The following is a 15,840-nucleotide window of genomic DNA, read 5'->3' on the forward strand; positions in this document are numbered from 1 at the left end:
CTACCAGCCACCTCTCCCGTTCCCACCGCGGCTCCTACGTCTACCCGAGCCAGCACTCGCAGGCGAATCGGGCTTGTCCCCCTCCAGACTCCTCCTCGAGTGCTGCTGCTGTGCAAAGATCTCATCGCTCATGGCAAACAACAGCTCGTCCTCGTCCTGGCCGCGGGAGCAGCTCGAGGTTCTACCTCCGGGCATGCCAGGCCTAGTAGCACTGCTCATGTTCCTGTCCAAGCCCGTAGTCGAACCCATCGGTGGTGTGTTTCCGCGGCCGCGCATGGAAGGACGACTGCTACCGCGGTAGGATGACCCTGACGATGACAGTCCGTTCCCTCGGTGGAACTGGTACTGAAATCTCGGTGCCTCCTCGCCGACGCTGTCCATCGATGGTGGCGGGATCGCGGGCCCAAATGCAAGAGTATCATCTTCCTCGTCGTCATGGCGACGCGATGCAGCTTCGGCCTCTTCTCTTCCTGGAAGCGCAGACTCCGAGGCGTTGTGAAGATCTTGTAGTCGGCTGTTGCTCAAGGGTGCGTTGTCAACACTTGAGAGACTGACGCTTTGTCGGACATTCTCGTATGGTACGATGGGGCCAAAGTCAATCGTATGGTTTCCGGCGGCCGGTTCATGATGCTGCTGCGACATGGAGTTCGCTCGGCGGGGTCCCATGAACCTGGGGGATACAGGTATGTCCAAGGGCGAAGTTGTTGCCGCACTTCCATTCCCTCCTCCGCTCGCCTCCCGTCGATGGCTACTCTCATTGTCGTTTCCCACCACTGGCGAGGGCCTACCCGGGCGCCGATGCTGTTCGTACTGCGCAGTGAGATTTTCACTCAGCCTCGAAGGCACAGCCGGTGTATGCGGAGTATGTGGCGACAGCGGCTTCCCTGGCGACGACGAAGAAGAAAAAGTCGTTGAAGGAACCATCCCGGGCACACTGGAGAGGTTGCGGCTGGATGTTGACGGTGATCCCGGTGTCGGTAATAACAGCGACGAAGACAGGGAATCGGCCAGAGCACTGTGCGAATCCTTCATCTTCTGAAACTTGGACAGCGGAGCGATCCTACTAGATTCTGCAGCCGGTGCGCCGAAACTCTTGAGACTCGTCTTCTGACCGTCAGCCAGCATCGACATGAAATCCCGGATCTGAAGATCCTCTTCGTACGAGCTAGTTCCAGCAGCCGTGTACAGTCCCGACCCGGGAGCCGCCATAGAAGACGTGTAACTAGCCTGCCCACTGCTATTATCGTCGTCGGCCCTGGTCACACTAGCCGCGGACGAGATCCGTGGTCGGCGCGAACCAAAACTACTCGCTATCCGGGTCATGGGTTGCGGCATCGGCGAGTTATTTATTATTGGTATCGGGGCTTGGCTCGAAGAAGTCTCTCCAGGTGCTGTAGCAGGCGTGGATTGAGCTGATTTGTACGATGAGGGTGATATCGCCCCAATGCTAGGCCGGGTCCTGTGAACGTAAGCACCACCAGGTGTGCTGATCCGACCCAACGATGACGGCTGGTATGTCGGCTCGGAGGTAGCAGGGGACGCCGAAAGAGACGGTGATTTGAACGGCTGGAATGATATTGAACCCCTGCGGCTCACTGACGGAATATCGGTTCCTCTCAAAGATGCTCTAGATCCTTGAATGGACCGTAAGCCTGTCGAGGGGCGATCGGCCGGCGAGCTGCCCGAAGCCACCCTATCCATAGGAGTTCCACGCAATGCCGATATCGGGCTCGCACCATGCGGGCTCATAGCCTGATGGTACGACGATAAGCTGCCGTTTGCGGGAACATATTCGGGCCGTTGCGGCAAGGTCGACACCGTGGTCGGTATGGATCCCTGTTCCACTCCCCGGGCAGCAGCGAGGTTGTACGGCTGAGAAGTTGTCCGCTGATGTGACGACGGCCGAAAGTAGTGTTCATCCAGGTTGATGAAATGCGAACTCAACAACGACTCGGAATCGTCGACCCTGAAATCACAGTTTTTCCGGAAAGAGACGGTAATGTTGAAGCAGCCCGCGGGACTCTCCACTTTTCCAAAAGAAAACTCGTCCGTGACTCGCTCGTCACCCGGATACAACGGTATCTGCAACCCATCCCACCGCCGCGCCAATCTCGCGAAGTCGTCGCCACTTTGAACCCTGCATCCAATCTTCAACGCACTGCTCTGCAACTTCAGTTTTGCCAACCGTCGCCTAAACTTCCAAGTTGGCATCAACGAAAGGTACGAGTACAGGGCTCGAAATAGTATGATGCCCTTCTTGTAAACAACCGGAAGCTCCTGTCCTTGAGGAATGTCGAATGGGTGACTGCACACAAGGATGAGTCGTTAGCCATGAATCCTAGCAGCCTCACTCCCCCGGGTTCATACGTCAGTTCGATCTTCCACCTCTCCAGCACGATCTGTTGCGCCTTCGCAGGGCCTCTCTCGCCTCTTCTGATACCCGCATTGAGACCGGCCCTATTCGCAGCGTTCTCCAGCGCTTCGGTAACATTCCACCTCTTCTCGTTGCTATCCAGGACCACCAGCGCCTGCGTGGGCGTGAGATCGGCGGTGTCGAGATACGTCTCGATGATGAGCGGTGGTGGTCGGGGATCAAATGAGTCTCCGATCCTCCAGGGTCTTATTTCTTCTCGAAAAGTCTCCATCTCGTCAAGTTCTATGTTAAACTATTGCTATCGTCAGCCTTCGCCCCTCGGATTTCCCACTATCGCCGCACGCCTGGAATTCCATACCCATTTGTTCGTCTTCTTCTCCCCGGTTTTCATCGCCACAATAGGTACAGTTGGAATTCTGGACTGCACGATGACCATAGCCGCCTTCCAAAAGAAGGCCTGAACGATCTGATTAACCTTTTCCCTCTGTGATTTCTCGGCAGGCGTATCGCCGGTATTCGCCGATCTCGAGTGTCCCCCACCGCCACCGCCGCCGCCTGCTCTGGGGACTTGTGTGAACCCGCCAGACGACGACTCCGATCCTTCCAAGCCGTAGTAGTTCACACCGGATGTGAAGCGTTGCGTGGAGTTCGTCGGCGCGTCAGGCTCCTCGGCGGTCGAGCGGCGACGGCTCGGGGAGGCGCCCCATGCGAGGTTGGTCTTATCGGTGCCGTACATAGTGTGTGTATGTGTGTATGTGTGTGTGTATGTGTGTATGTGTGTGTGTATGTGTGTATGTGTGTGTGTATGTGTGTATGTGTGTGTATGTGTGTGTGTGGGTGTCGAGTTGTAACTAGCGATGTGTATAGAAGGTGGGTTGACGGGTGTCGCTCGTTCGCTCGCCGGAGTGTATTTGGCGACCGATCCGTCGGTGGGAGCGGATTGTTCGCTCTCGTTCGTGTTCGTGTGATTCGGTTCGTTGCTTGTTGTTAGGCGGTGATGATGGCGATAGTAACAGTGACGGTGGCGTAGTTGGTTGAGAAGTGCTCGTACTCGGCAGCCATTACATTTGTCTATCTATACGATTTTCGGGGTGTTGAAGTATAAAGTAGAGCAGTTGGTCTAGTTGTCTGCCAGCTCTCGCTCTCTGTCGGAGTGTGTCGGTCGTCGTGGTGAGCTCGATTGGATGTGACGGGTACTGCAGGCAGGGTAGAGTAGCAGTAGCAGCAGGTAGAGTGGGTAGCTCTCTATGACTGGAAGACGCAGCAGACGAGACGCAGAGGTCGACGATTATCTAACCACAAGAACTTCTAGAGTGGTTCAGGGATGTTGACTGATGTGCAGCTGAGAGATGAGAGCGACACGGAGTGGGAGTGGGAGTGATGGTGGTGGTGGTGGTGGTGGTGGTGGTATCGCGAATCCCAGTGTATGCGTGTCGCAGAACGAGAGAGTAGGAAGCTTCGACGAGCACTAGTATCGAGTAGTGGGTGTCGAGGATGGGAGCGAACGAGCCAGTCGCTTGCGGTTTCAAGCTCGACGGAAGCGTTGATTTGAGTTCACTCACTGCACTGCAGGCACCGTTCGGTTTTAGTCAAGGCACGGCCAGATCCTCGCAACGATAGAGTTCCGCAACGCAAGCAAGGCTTCAACGGACAGACAGGAAAAAAGGGCAGCGCACGCCAGGTACGAGACGAAGCGGGCAGGCGGGCGGGGCAGGCGGACGGGCGGACAGGCGGATAAAAGGGATTATGAGAAGCGAACGGGATCAGGTCGGATGGGATGGGATGGGATGTGACCAGCAGACGAGGCGGAATAAGCAAACAAAAGGGGAGATGATGATTGATGATGATGGTGGTGATGGTGGTGGTGGTGACGATGATGACATACACACACAGACAGACGGCGCGCGACGATTCCTCTATCGGTTCCGTAGAGAACGATAAGGCAGCAGCAGCAGCAGCAGCAGCAGCAGCAGAAGCAATAGAAGCAGGTTGTTGTCACTGGAATCCTCCTTCACCGCCGCCAGGTCCTCGTGTCGATGCGTGATGTACGGACGACGACCAGGCCTTCCTTACAGATCGGCCGACGCGACGACTGGGTGGATGGGGGGAGGGAGAGGACGTGCGATGACACCAGCGGACGCCCACCTGACTGACTCAACCCGAATGAAAACGAAGAAACAACTGCGGATTCACCACCGGCAACGACAGGGACAACAACACTCGCACGCACACACGCAGGCAAACCCCGGATATTCTCGCAGCGGTTGGATGGGTGGGTGGGTGGATGCAGGACACGAACGGAGGAGGAGGGGGGGGTTACCAGAGAACAGCCGTTTCGAGGCGAGGGAGATATTAAAGATAACCGTACCGTGAGTGAGCGAAGGCAGGAGTGGAGGTGAGTCGCACAGGAAGGAGCGCACAGTGTCGAGTACTCCACTCCAGTGACTCCGCCAGCTGTGGAATGGCTGTAGATACCTTCCTGCGGCCTGCGGCCTGCGCTCCCCCCCTAGCAAACGCGCAACGCAACAGTTGTAGGCTATATGGGCAGCAGCAGCCTACTTACGTCTCGTCTCGTCTCTCGCTCGCGTGGATAGCTAACGAGTAGAGTTGAGTCCGGGGGTGAGCAAGGCAGTGACGGGCGGTGATGAAGCGGTCGAGCAGCAGTGAGTCAGGTCGGTGCAGTACGGTGCGGAGCGATGGAACGGGTTGCTATTCGTTCGCCAGTTTTTATTTCAAATGCGGCGATTGCGGTGGGGGAGAGAGGAGGGGGATGAGGAGCGAACGAGTGTCGAGTGGGGCGAGGATCCTTTCGTTTCGACTCGGGTCCGCAGGAGGGCGGGTGCCGTGCTTTGTTCGTTCTTTCGTTCTTTCGTTCTGTCGAGGAGGTGTGGGAGTGTTCGGAATCGGAGGGGGCGGGGTGGGGGGAGGGGGGTGGGTTGCGGTGAAGTGTTCTTGCGTGCTGCCCCGATCTGTCAGTGTTCCGGTGGTGTGGGTGAGGGAACGAGAGCTGGGCGTTCTGGGCGTTCTGGGCGTGAGCTATCTGGAGTACCTCTTCCATACATACGACGACACCGTCTGGAGTGCGCGGTTTCCCAGGTAACGGATGCATGTGATGATCCTCCAAGGAGGCTCAGAGTTGGAGCACCGACAGCCAGTCAACTTTGATCCACATCGAAGAAGTGGCAAGTACTCTTGAATAGTACCTGTCATCGCCAGCCCACGATATAGCAGGTACCGTGAGGTGGTCACGGCTCAAACTATGTGGTTACTGCGCACCTTCCATCGGCATGTGACCGAACACACAGTACTATGGTACCCCCGTCGAACTCTACCTACCTCTGATAATCTAGAGTATATACCTGAGCAACAGCAAGCCTTTGTCCGGGATGGAGTCAGATATGTGCGTACCGAAAAGCGGGAGGCAATCTGCCGTATGCGCATAGCAATTCTTCCGAGATAACGCGATATCATATCACCAGCGTAGGTAGTACAGCTACATACATGAGCACTCTGCACTCCGCAAGCCCCGTTTCGTCCCATGGGATGGTATGGTATGGCATGGGAACGAATGGACAGATAAACATCTTTTATGCTGCACAAAGCGTCTTGAACCTTGATCGGAAGTGGGCCGGCCCATGGGGAACTTTACACGTACTACATAAATTCGGGATCGGCCTCAAAGCGCAGCCCTTCCGATCATCACATGATCACCGTATAATTCCAGATATACGCCCTGGCGCTTGACCGCCTGCAATTATGATGCATGATAAATATACCTATCCTTCAATGAAGCTTCATCCTCACGGTGACGACGACAGCAATTACCCATCGAATTTGCAGGCTCTCAAGTTCCGGAACTTCTGGATGGATACGCCAGTGGGATCACCCGGGCCATCATCGTCGTCTTGCTCGAGTTCCTCAACATTACGGTACTGGAGCCGGCCGGCGGGTAGACGCAATATTGCAGCGGTTGGCTGGTTGTAAATACATGGCTCGGGGGTCCGAGTCCGAGTCCAAGTAACACTTCCCGATTTACCATCTGGTAATCCGTTGGGGAATCCCCTGGAATCCTCGTGAAATCACCGTAGCTGAACTGTACAACAAAGATCTCCGGACGGTGCTGTTTTTAGTCGGGACTCGGGCTGGTGGAGCTGGAGGGAGGATTTGAGGGTGGGTTTGAGGGTGTAGCGGAGGATGGAGGGAGCACCTGGATGAGGCGTGGTGGATAACGCTGATAGCCTGAGGGAGGAGGTTGGTGGAGAGGAGCAGGGAATAGACTGAGGCGGGTGTAGGTAGTAGTGAGTGGGTTTTTGGGGGGGTTTTTTGGGGTTTTTGGAGGATATGGAGCAGGAGGTTGTTGATGCTGCACATGCTATTATATATGCCAGACTATATGCCTAAGATACCTCCTATGTAATTATGTCAGACCATTGTGTACATTGTACGTACTGTATATACTTGATTGAGGTAGATTCCTGGAACCACACTGTTCACACAATTATATATCTATGATACGTCCAAGTGTTCACAAAGCGTAGCGTTTTTCATGTTAAGCTTAAGCTTAAGCTGCATCCAGAGTTGTGCGTAATATCACCACGCTTTGGCAGACGTTATGGGCACCTGTGCTGAAGATGAAGGAACCAGTGTCTTGTCTTTCCCCCCACTGTGTGGAACGATTCACCCGTTGCGAGTCCTAGGGGACATGAGTATTCTCCATTGCTCGCATGTATGTAAAACTGCATATGCAGGTTATGACAAGCCTCTAATTGCCTACAGCCTGCAGGATTGAAAACGGCCCGGCGGGCGGGTGTTTTGACTGCGAGTGGTGAACGATGAAGCAAGTGGTTGCCGTAGTGGCCGTTACGATGAAACCTCTACTCTAGAATAGATATCGCCACAACCGTGCCTTACCTACGAATGGGAAGTCTGGAAATGCAAGTCCCATTCCAGCTGCTCGGACTGCCTACCCAGTCGACTGTCCGGTCGCCTCGATGCGTTGAAGCGAGTCCAGATATGATACCCACAACGTTACCCACGTCCACGTACATTGACAGTGGTATTGATAGCTTTTTCCATTACATTCCCAGGATGAGGCGCACATACCACACACGACCAAGGCCCAACTTCTAAGGCCCCAGGGTCGTTGAGTTTTACCGGTCAGGACTCGGACTCAGACTCGGTCGTGATGGATGATGGATGATGGATCCTTGTCAACGCTGAACGCTGTGGTCTGCTTTACACCCCCCAATAGACGCACGTGGCAGTTCGAGCAGCGATCCTTCCGGTATATACAGTATGTACTATACTCTACTCGAGTAGGCAGCAACAATCAAGCAATCAATCAATCAAGCAATAACGGCAGCCTTGTCAGCGACTCAGCGCAATCGAGCGTCCCCCTCCTCCACCTCCACGTCGTCCGCGGATTATTATTAGAAAGATCGTCTCCTGAGTCCTGGCCCTCATTGAGCCCTCCCCTCCAGAGTCCACCCCCCTCCACCCCGTGCCGCGCATGCAGCCGCCCACGTGGAGCCTGCAGGCCCGCAGCGCAGCTGTGACTTGGACTGCGCAACTTTTCATTTACATATAACTCCCTACATACCCGCCGCGCATCACCACCATCATCATCAGCATCGCCAACGCCAACGCTACTAGTATGTAACACGTGTAGCGAACTCGCGGCGGGCGTTGTTTCGTGAGTCAGGCCTCAAGATCCTCGGATTCTGGTTCTGGTTCTGGTTCTGGTTCTGGTTGTGGTTCAAGGCAACCGCAGGAGCTGGAGCTGGAGCTGCATGGTCCATGGCCCATGGGCGACCCCTCACAAAAGCACAAAAGCAACGCTGGAAATAAAAAAGAAAAAAAGAAAAAAACGATGAGAAAAAAGAAGGAAGGGAAGGGAAAATAGGAAGGAAGAAGACGTCAATAATGCGGGGTAGAAATGCTAATAGGATTCGATGATGGCCTGGACTAGAGAGGGGGAAAAACAAAAGGAAAAAGGAAAAAGACTCATCACTGCTGCTGATAAGCTGGGATTGTATCTAGGTGTGCACCCCTCCCCAGCAGAGTGCTGGTGTCAGAGGAGTAATCGAATAGACTCCAGCCCGGAGATATTAGAAGCGTTGGAATCGAATCGAATCGAATCGTAAAACATATCATATCATACAAGTTACAACCAACGGGCTCCAGTCCCACAAGCCAGCTGTCCGGTATACCTAGTGCTCTATGTAGGGTTGGAGTGAAATTCCCAGAATTCTTCCCCCCGCCGTCACCTTCACTTCAGGGCCCCAAACCGGCAAAGAAAGTGACTCGAACCCGAGGAGCCAGCACCAACCAACAATCTGAGTACTTACTCCAATCCCATATAACTTTGTATCCAAACATTTCTTGGTCCTGCACCGGTGTATTAGGAAGCCTTGCCCCCACTACGAATAACAGTGCACTGAACTTTGATTCGAGATCACTACGCCAAGACACTCTGAGTGAGCGCTGGTGACTGTTTTATGGTGGAGAACGTTTTGTCCATATTTGTCACGCCTTCACGCTGCTCTCCCAGTACATCTGGCCTGCCTACCTACATAACGTACCGATAGACATGTCTTGCGGCGGTGACGGTCCATAAAGGTGGGTTCGAGCAGTTGCCTACCTAATAGCTAAAACCTGTCACCAAGTGGTAAATATGATACTATTAACTGAGCTCTACATACCACTTGTGTTGCACACGATACGACGTTAACTAATCCTCACCATCTCAGCCCCTCAGCGGCATGTTCCTTCCTCCAGCGGTCACTTCCCACGCATACAGCTCAGGCTAGTCGTTTTGCCGTGAATTTCTCTGCCGGATAAGGGTGGTGGTGGTGGTGGTCGTTCAATCCACCGTTTTGGTAGAGCATGTAGTTGCTTCTTCGCCTTCATTGCACAGACATAGGCCGTTAACGTCTATGTAATAGCAACAAACCCACCACCCAACCTAATTATTCCTTCTAGAGTCCATCTAGAAGTCGGCCGTGAATGCATAGCTCCTGCATTATCGCAATGCCTAGCCTTTCCAACCTTGGGAATCAGATTCATCCACTTTGATCGTCGACCATCCTGCGCTTTGGATTCAATTTTCGAGGCAGAAGTCTAGATCGATTGATGTGACGAACTGTTGGGCCGATTGCAGTACGGTGTGTATTGTATCCAGCCCACGCTGAAAGGAGAAAAGCTTCGTCTCTGTTCCGATCGGCTATTTAGAGAGTTCGTGCGCGGTTACTACCGGAAGCTTATCGGGCTTGCGGTCCAGCGTTATATGATGTACCTCCATTGCGTTTGTACACCACTCTAGTGAAAAAGCTCGAAAGTCTGAAGGTCCGAAAGCAATACTGTGAAAAATCAGAGAAATGGTCGGCCACAAGCGGGTGAATTGAAAGAAAGCAAACATTTGAAGAAGAAGAAGGATGATGCTGATTATTCTTATATTCCTTTGTTTCAAGTTCTGGCCAGAAGCCAGGAGCATACATGCGTTTGCTGGAATCATCGTCTCGCAGTCCGACACGCCCAACCTTATATGCTAGAAACGAGCCTGAATGCTCCGACTCAGCACGCCCGATGCACTGGTGGAGGAAGGCTTAATTTATCCTCAAAATCCGAGTTATGGATCGCGAAGCGATAAGTTGAGTGAACCCCGCTGAAGTGGGGGCCAGTCCAGTCCCGTCTTCCTGTGGCCGTGACTAACCACCGGTACTTAGCATCGTCGAGCGTGAAATCAAAAAATGGAGGATCTCCGTACGAATCAAAGTGCAAATAATCAGCCCGAATCGTCAGTTCGACCTTCAGCTTGTCCTCTTCCGTTCTCCCTTCCCTCGTGATTGTGTTCGATGATGAAGTTACCACTCCACTTCCAAAGCTCGAAGCGAGCCGGCGAGCACAGCGGTACCGTAGTTAGACGAGAATAGGAACCTCCCTCTTACTAAACAATCTTCACCGCGGGGCAAGCGAGAAGAAAGGCATGTACTCACAAGTTACAACCCCTCCAAAACATCACCCGACACATGACGAACGGTGGCGAGTGACTTGAGTATCACGCCAGTTGCCAGGGCTGCATCATGTGGCGGCGCCAAGTCACTCGCGCGGGGTGTTCTCGAGGAACCCCATAAGACGTCATTAAAACACCCTTCGCAACCCTTTACCTACCACCCATCACCCCAGCCCGACTCGCAGTAAATAAACACAACATCCACACCACCCACTGCCCCACCGACCGCCATGTCAAAAGACCTCGCGAGCTTCCACGAGGCTCTCCTGCAGTCCAAGCGTGTCCTTGCGGTCTGCGGCGCCGGTCTCTCCGCTAGCTCGGGTATCCCCACCTTCCGCGGCGCAGGCGGTGTTTGTCCCCATCTCCCCCTCCAAGCCTTCCCCGCCTTGTCCCCGCCCCCTCCCCCCACCTCCCCGCCCGTCACCCAACGTCCACTGACCCAGCTATGGCCGCCGTCCACAGATGTGGCGTAAACATAACGCGCTCGAACTCGCGACTCCCGAAGCATTTCGCAAAGACCCAGGATTAGTGTGGCAGGCATCACCTCCCTTCCACCCCGCACAACCGTGTGCTTGTTGCCCGCTTTCCCCCGCCACTAGGACTATCAAAATAACACCGTTTTCTTCAGTTTTACTCATTGCGCCGCCACAACGCCCTCAAGGCGGCACCGAACGCGGCCCATTACGCACTCGCAGAGTTTGCGCGACAACGACCTTTCCCAGAGTTCTTGACGTTGACCCAGAACGTCGATGGACTCTCTGAAGGTGCCGGGCACAAAGGGAAGAGCGTCGAATTCTTGCATGGAAGTCTGTTCCGTGTCCGGTGCGCCCGTTCCTGGTGTAGGTATGAACGCTTCGATATCAGCGACCCGATAACCCCCGCGCTAGCCGTGCCGGAGGGGGAGGAGGACGGCGCGTGGAGAGATGTTCCGATCGAGGGTTTACCGAAGTGTCCTGAGTGTAGTTACCCCTAGACTTCCGAGGTGGTGATGGGGGTGATGGCCGCGGTGATGGTGGTGGTGGTGGTTGTGGCGAGTGCTGACCGGGCGGGGTAATCAGGTAGGACCGGATTATTGCGGCCGGCGGTCGTATGGTTCGGCGAGGAACTCGACTCCCAGATGTTGAAGCGTATACAGCAGCACATCGCACGCGACCCAGTGGATCTCTGTATCGTCATTGGAACAAGCGGGACCGTGTATCCGGCTGCTGGGTATGTCGTGACCTTCCATAATGTTTTCATTCATATGCTGATGTCGAATTAGCTATGCTAGCCAGGTCAAGGCGCAGGGCGGCAAGGTAGCCATCGTGGATATCGATTGCAGTGTGAGGGGCGACGACGCGGACTGGCTGTTTGAGGGCGATGCGGCGAGGGTACTCTATTTATCCACCTTCCCTCTTTCTGACACGTGCTGACCGCGACGGATAGCTGGTCCCCGAGATGCTCCGGCCGATAATCGGAGAAGTGTGCGTGCCGCCGGAACACCCAACGGTGCGGCAATGCCTGGAGGAACAGATAAGGATAGCACAGAGCAGCCCGCCGAGCCCACAAAGCCCGCAGAGTCCGGTCATGACCCCGAGCTGGACCTCAACCCTTGTATAGGGAGGGCATCGGGCGAAAACCGCATATCAAATTTTCATGATACTCATGGCTTTTTTTTTTCGTCCTCCACTTTTTTTGTTCTCTTCTGTGGGTGGTGAGTGATGGGGTGGGTTATACTGGTTCCTATTTGTCTCGCAACTGGGTTCTGGTTTGACTTGGTTTTGGTTTTTGGTTTTGGTTTTGGTTTTTTGGGGGCATATTGAAGGCGCCTGCGTCTGTCTACACTACTATCGAAATATCTATCATATGGGGTTTCCACGCTATTCCTTATAGGGGTAAAATTACTGGGTTATTTGTTTCGGATTTAGTTTTCTACTCTACTGTCCGCTGAGTGAGGCCGCCGCCTTGGCCGTAGGTGGTGTAAGATTGCTCAGATAAAGGATCTAAAGTCGAATCGGAAGCTGAAGTCTGGCCGTTCTACCAACTCTGGGGATTTCGTTTTTCGGCGGCGATGAGGCTCAAGCCCGGAGTCTGTCTGTTCCTGGGCTACATACTATGATTGAATCGAGTACCCGTCGTTGTGACTGATGGCGTATTTTTTCGAGAGCGAATGCGGGTCGCAAAAGCTTATGAATGGCAATCATAGGGCGAGGTCGAGGGGCTAGTAATGCTAACTATCACTCGGCGTCATTCACGAGTCGCGACGATTGCGGCAACTCGTTTCCTTCCCCCTCGTGTCTCTCTTGGAAGTTTGGGGTTTAAGTCGTCCAGGAACGATTAGCAACCAAGTGTACTGGTGGACCGAGTCTCCACCTCCTTTCGGCTGTGGCAGTGTGGAGACGAGTTCTCACGGACTCGAGAGTCGAAACTGGAAACGCCGTTTGGGTGCGGAAAGCGAAGGCCAGTCGGCACTTTCACAGGTGATAAATATCTTAACCACTGGTACAGGCCATGATGGCCATGACGGCCACACAGTCTTCCTTCCGATGATGTTGATACACACTACGGTAGTCCGTAACACTCACGCCTCAGTGCGGTGAACTCGATGTGAAATACCGAACTATTGGAGACGAGGGAGTATATAGATTTGGAAGTGGAGAATACAGGTAGGTATTCCGCTTAGTCGATTCGCTTTAGTAGTAATGTATGATAGTGTAAGGATTTGAACTGGTCCACCTGGTAGTTACTCTATCCCATAGATCGTAGCGCGCTGGAGTTCCGAAATCGCCTCCAAAATGCTTGTATCTCCGCGACCCATGATGACCACGGAAATTTAACCAGCAAGACTTTGACTCGCCAGGTGGTTTCTCCAGTTATTGGGAAAGCACTTTATCCATTGACTTCGTGTTTTGATGTTGGTTTAAAGATGTAGGTACAGTTCCCATGCAGAAGTGCATATTCGCGTGATTCACACAGCTTTCCGCGAACATACTCGGCCACCACTACATGATATTTTGTTTGAAACTTCTAATGCTCGTAGATTTTGATGAAGAGGCATCTAGAGCCGCTATGATCTGGCGGCGTCCTCCAGAACGTACGGTACTATTGTGTTTTGGGCACAAATGTCGGCATTTTCACCCTTCTCAAGATGAGGCCAATTTTTGTCCGGTGAGCTACGTCTTCGAAATTGTGGTATCCAAGGAGCGTTGTAAGTTAGGTTGTCTATTATAGCAGTATCGAAGGCTATGAAACTCTCAGAGGCAAATAAGGAAAAATGAAAATGGTGACTACCTACTCGAGGCTTTGAATTTTGAGAAGAATCTGGGCAACTGGACCACTTCTATGACTTCCCACGACAGGACAGTTGGCGAGGTGACGTTTGGAATGCAATATAGTAGTGTCGTAAAGTAAAATTGCTGAAATATAGGCTTCCGTGACTTGTTTTGAGACGTCAGGGTGTGATTTATGCGTCTACCAGGTTTAAGCGAGTGATAGACCGTGCGGCAGCATTTATTCATTGGTGCTTTGTCTTGTGGAGGGTTGGTGACCGTCACGGGCTTTTAATATACGGCTTTTTACCCTCGTGTACCCCTCCAGCGTTGAAATTACGCCCATGGACCCCCATTACCTCGATGTACCCCACACAGAATTTTATAATTAAAGTACGGTAATTGTTTACCACAACAAAACAAATTTATTCCTCCACCACCACCAAAACCCAGATTTTAGTTCAATTAAAGTACGGCAATTCTTCATCACAACAAAACAAATTTTATTTCTCAATCACAACAAAACAGATTTATTTCTCCACCACCAAAAGCCAGATTGTAGTTCTACCCACCAGAATCACGTATGTAGCAGCGTTTTTTCTTTTTTCAGTTTTTCAATAATTGCTTACCTGTGTGGCTGCCTACATTTAGGCGCATAGTGACCAACACCAGTGCAGATGCTACAGCGTGGCGGAGGTTTATTAGACACGTCCGGCAGACTAGGTCCACCATTGCTAGGAGTGTACCCCTTCCTCCGCATGTCGTCCTTCTGTACTCGTTTTTTTGCCGGTCTACCCCGCGGTATCTTGGTCAATGGCCCTAGGGTACAGGGAATGGGACGAGGCCCCTTTAGTTGAATGCGAGTCTGCATGTAAACTGGCTATTAGCACAAAGTGCGGCTCCTTTGCACTGGTAATTCAGGCTTCTGCCAGTAAGTTGGCCTTTTCTCCTCATAGGGCACAAGCTGTCATGTTTATTTGGGCGGAGCCGAGTTAATGGGCGGTTAGTAGTAATTGCAGGCCAGTTTGCGATGGTCATTTTGGGCGAAGCCCAGTAAATAGCCGGTTGGTAGTAATTGCGGCCAGTTTACAATCGTCAAATTGGGCTCTTGTACTTAATTTGGCTGTCAATACTCAATGTGTCGAATGGACAGAAGCCTGATTTGGCGTTAAGGTGTAAACTGGCGATTGGCAGTAAATGCAATGTCTCTCCACCACTCTGTTCGGGCAACCGTTGGTAAAACGATACCTTACCGCTCATTAGGCTTTCGGCTTGAGTGATGAATAGGCTTCGATTTATAAATGGAGCATCATCTCCTTATTCAGCCGACCCCGCCATGCCCCCCGCCATGCCTACCAACGTTGATGCCCACTACTAACCACATTCGTTTTCTCCCACCGACAGCTCCACCATCACTTCCTCATCTCGCTGACAGCTCCTTCTCTTGCATGCAGCTTCTCCTTCCCTTCCTTCTCACGCCGCAACTCCTTCTCCCGCGAACATCTCCTCCTTCACGTCCTTCTCTCTCTCTCTCTCTCTCTCTCTCGCTGACAGCTATTCCATCACTTCACCCTGCTCGCACCCACAGCTCCTGCATCACTTCTTCTTCTCGCTGACAGGCTACAGCTCCCCCATCAGTCCGCCCCACAGTATTCCCCCTCGCCGCCGCTCGCTCTTTGACAGTCCCTGATCTTCTTACAGCAGGTACGCATCATGCTCCTATGCTATCCTACACACCTGCTTCGCTGCGGATACCCCACTGTCAGCGCCGCTGATAGCGCTCTGTCCTCGTCCTCCTTTACTGTCTAACAGCACCTGGCCCTCTTGCCACCAGTACGTCTTCTCCTCCTATGCCATCCTACAGTATCATGCCTGACTCGCTCGCGGCTGCGGATACTGGCAGGCAGTCTATTGAGCACGCCGGTCATGTTGAATGTGTGTTAAGATGACGGGGTGGGAGCCGGCGAGCGAGGGAGAGCGGGGGACAAGCAGGGTTCGGTTTGCTTGGGCGTGGACGGGAGGATATATATTGGGCGAGCAGCAGTAGCTAGAATCACAGCAATCTGAAGCAGCAGATTTCACTCGTATAATTGTTCAATATCAGCCATATGAACTCCTAAAAGCCATTTATTATCAACGCCAGTTGAGCAACTGTGCCCTTTTCTAGTCGTATGTACTAGGTATCGCCCTTTATACCTTACAGCCTT

The 15,840-nt window shown here is 52.9% G+C and overlaps 2 protein-coding genes across 2 annotated transcripts; one reads left to right on the forward strand and one right to left on the reverse strand.

The window, feature by feature from the left end:
• BZA05DRAFT_338944 (autophagy-related protein 13-domain-containing protein) lies at positions 1 to 3,110 on the reverse strand (the record flags this gene model as incomplete). The annotated part of the gene is made up of 3 exons (XM_051480913.1): positions 1 to 2,305; positions 2,368 to 2,666; positions 2,733 to 3,110. 3 exons carry the CDS (start codon positions 3,108 to 3,110, stop codon positions 1 to 3), a joined length of 2,982 nt encoding a protein of 993 aa, XP_051338400.1.
• Positions 3,111 to 10,527: 7,417 nt separating this feature from the next.
• Positions 10,528 to 12,044, forward strand: BZA05DRAFT_401424 (DHS-like NAD/FAD-binding domain-containing protein). The gene is made up of 5 exons (XM_051483984.1): positions 10,528 to 10,735; positions 10,848 to 10,922; positions 11,014 to 11,344; positions 11,444 to 11,594; positions 11,647 to 12,044. The coding sequence occupies exons 1-5, from the start codon at positions 10,616 to 10,618 to the stop codon at positions 11,795 to 11,797; spliced, it is 828 nt and encodes a 275-aa protein (XP_051338401.1). The 5' UTR covers positions 10,528 to 10,615; the 3' UTR covers positions 11,798 to 12,044.
• Positions 12,045 to 15,840: the final 3,796 nt, after the last annotated feature.

This window comes from Tricharina praecox (assembly GCF_024521635.1).
Source record: "Tricharina praecox strain CBS 144465 chromosome Unknown BZA05scaffold_16, whole genome shotgun sequence".
In the NCBI taxonomy this organism is placed as follows: domain Eukaryota; kingdom Fungi; phylum Ascomycota; class Pezizomycetes; order Pezizales; family Pyronemataceae; genus Tricharina; species Tricharina praecox.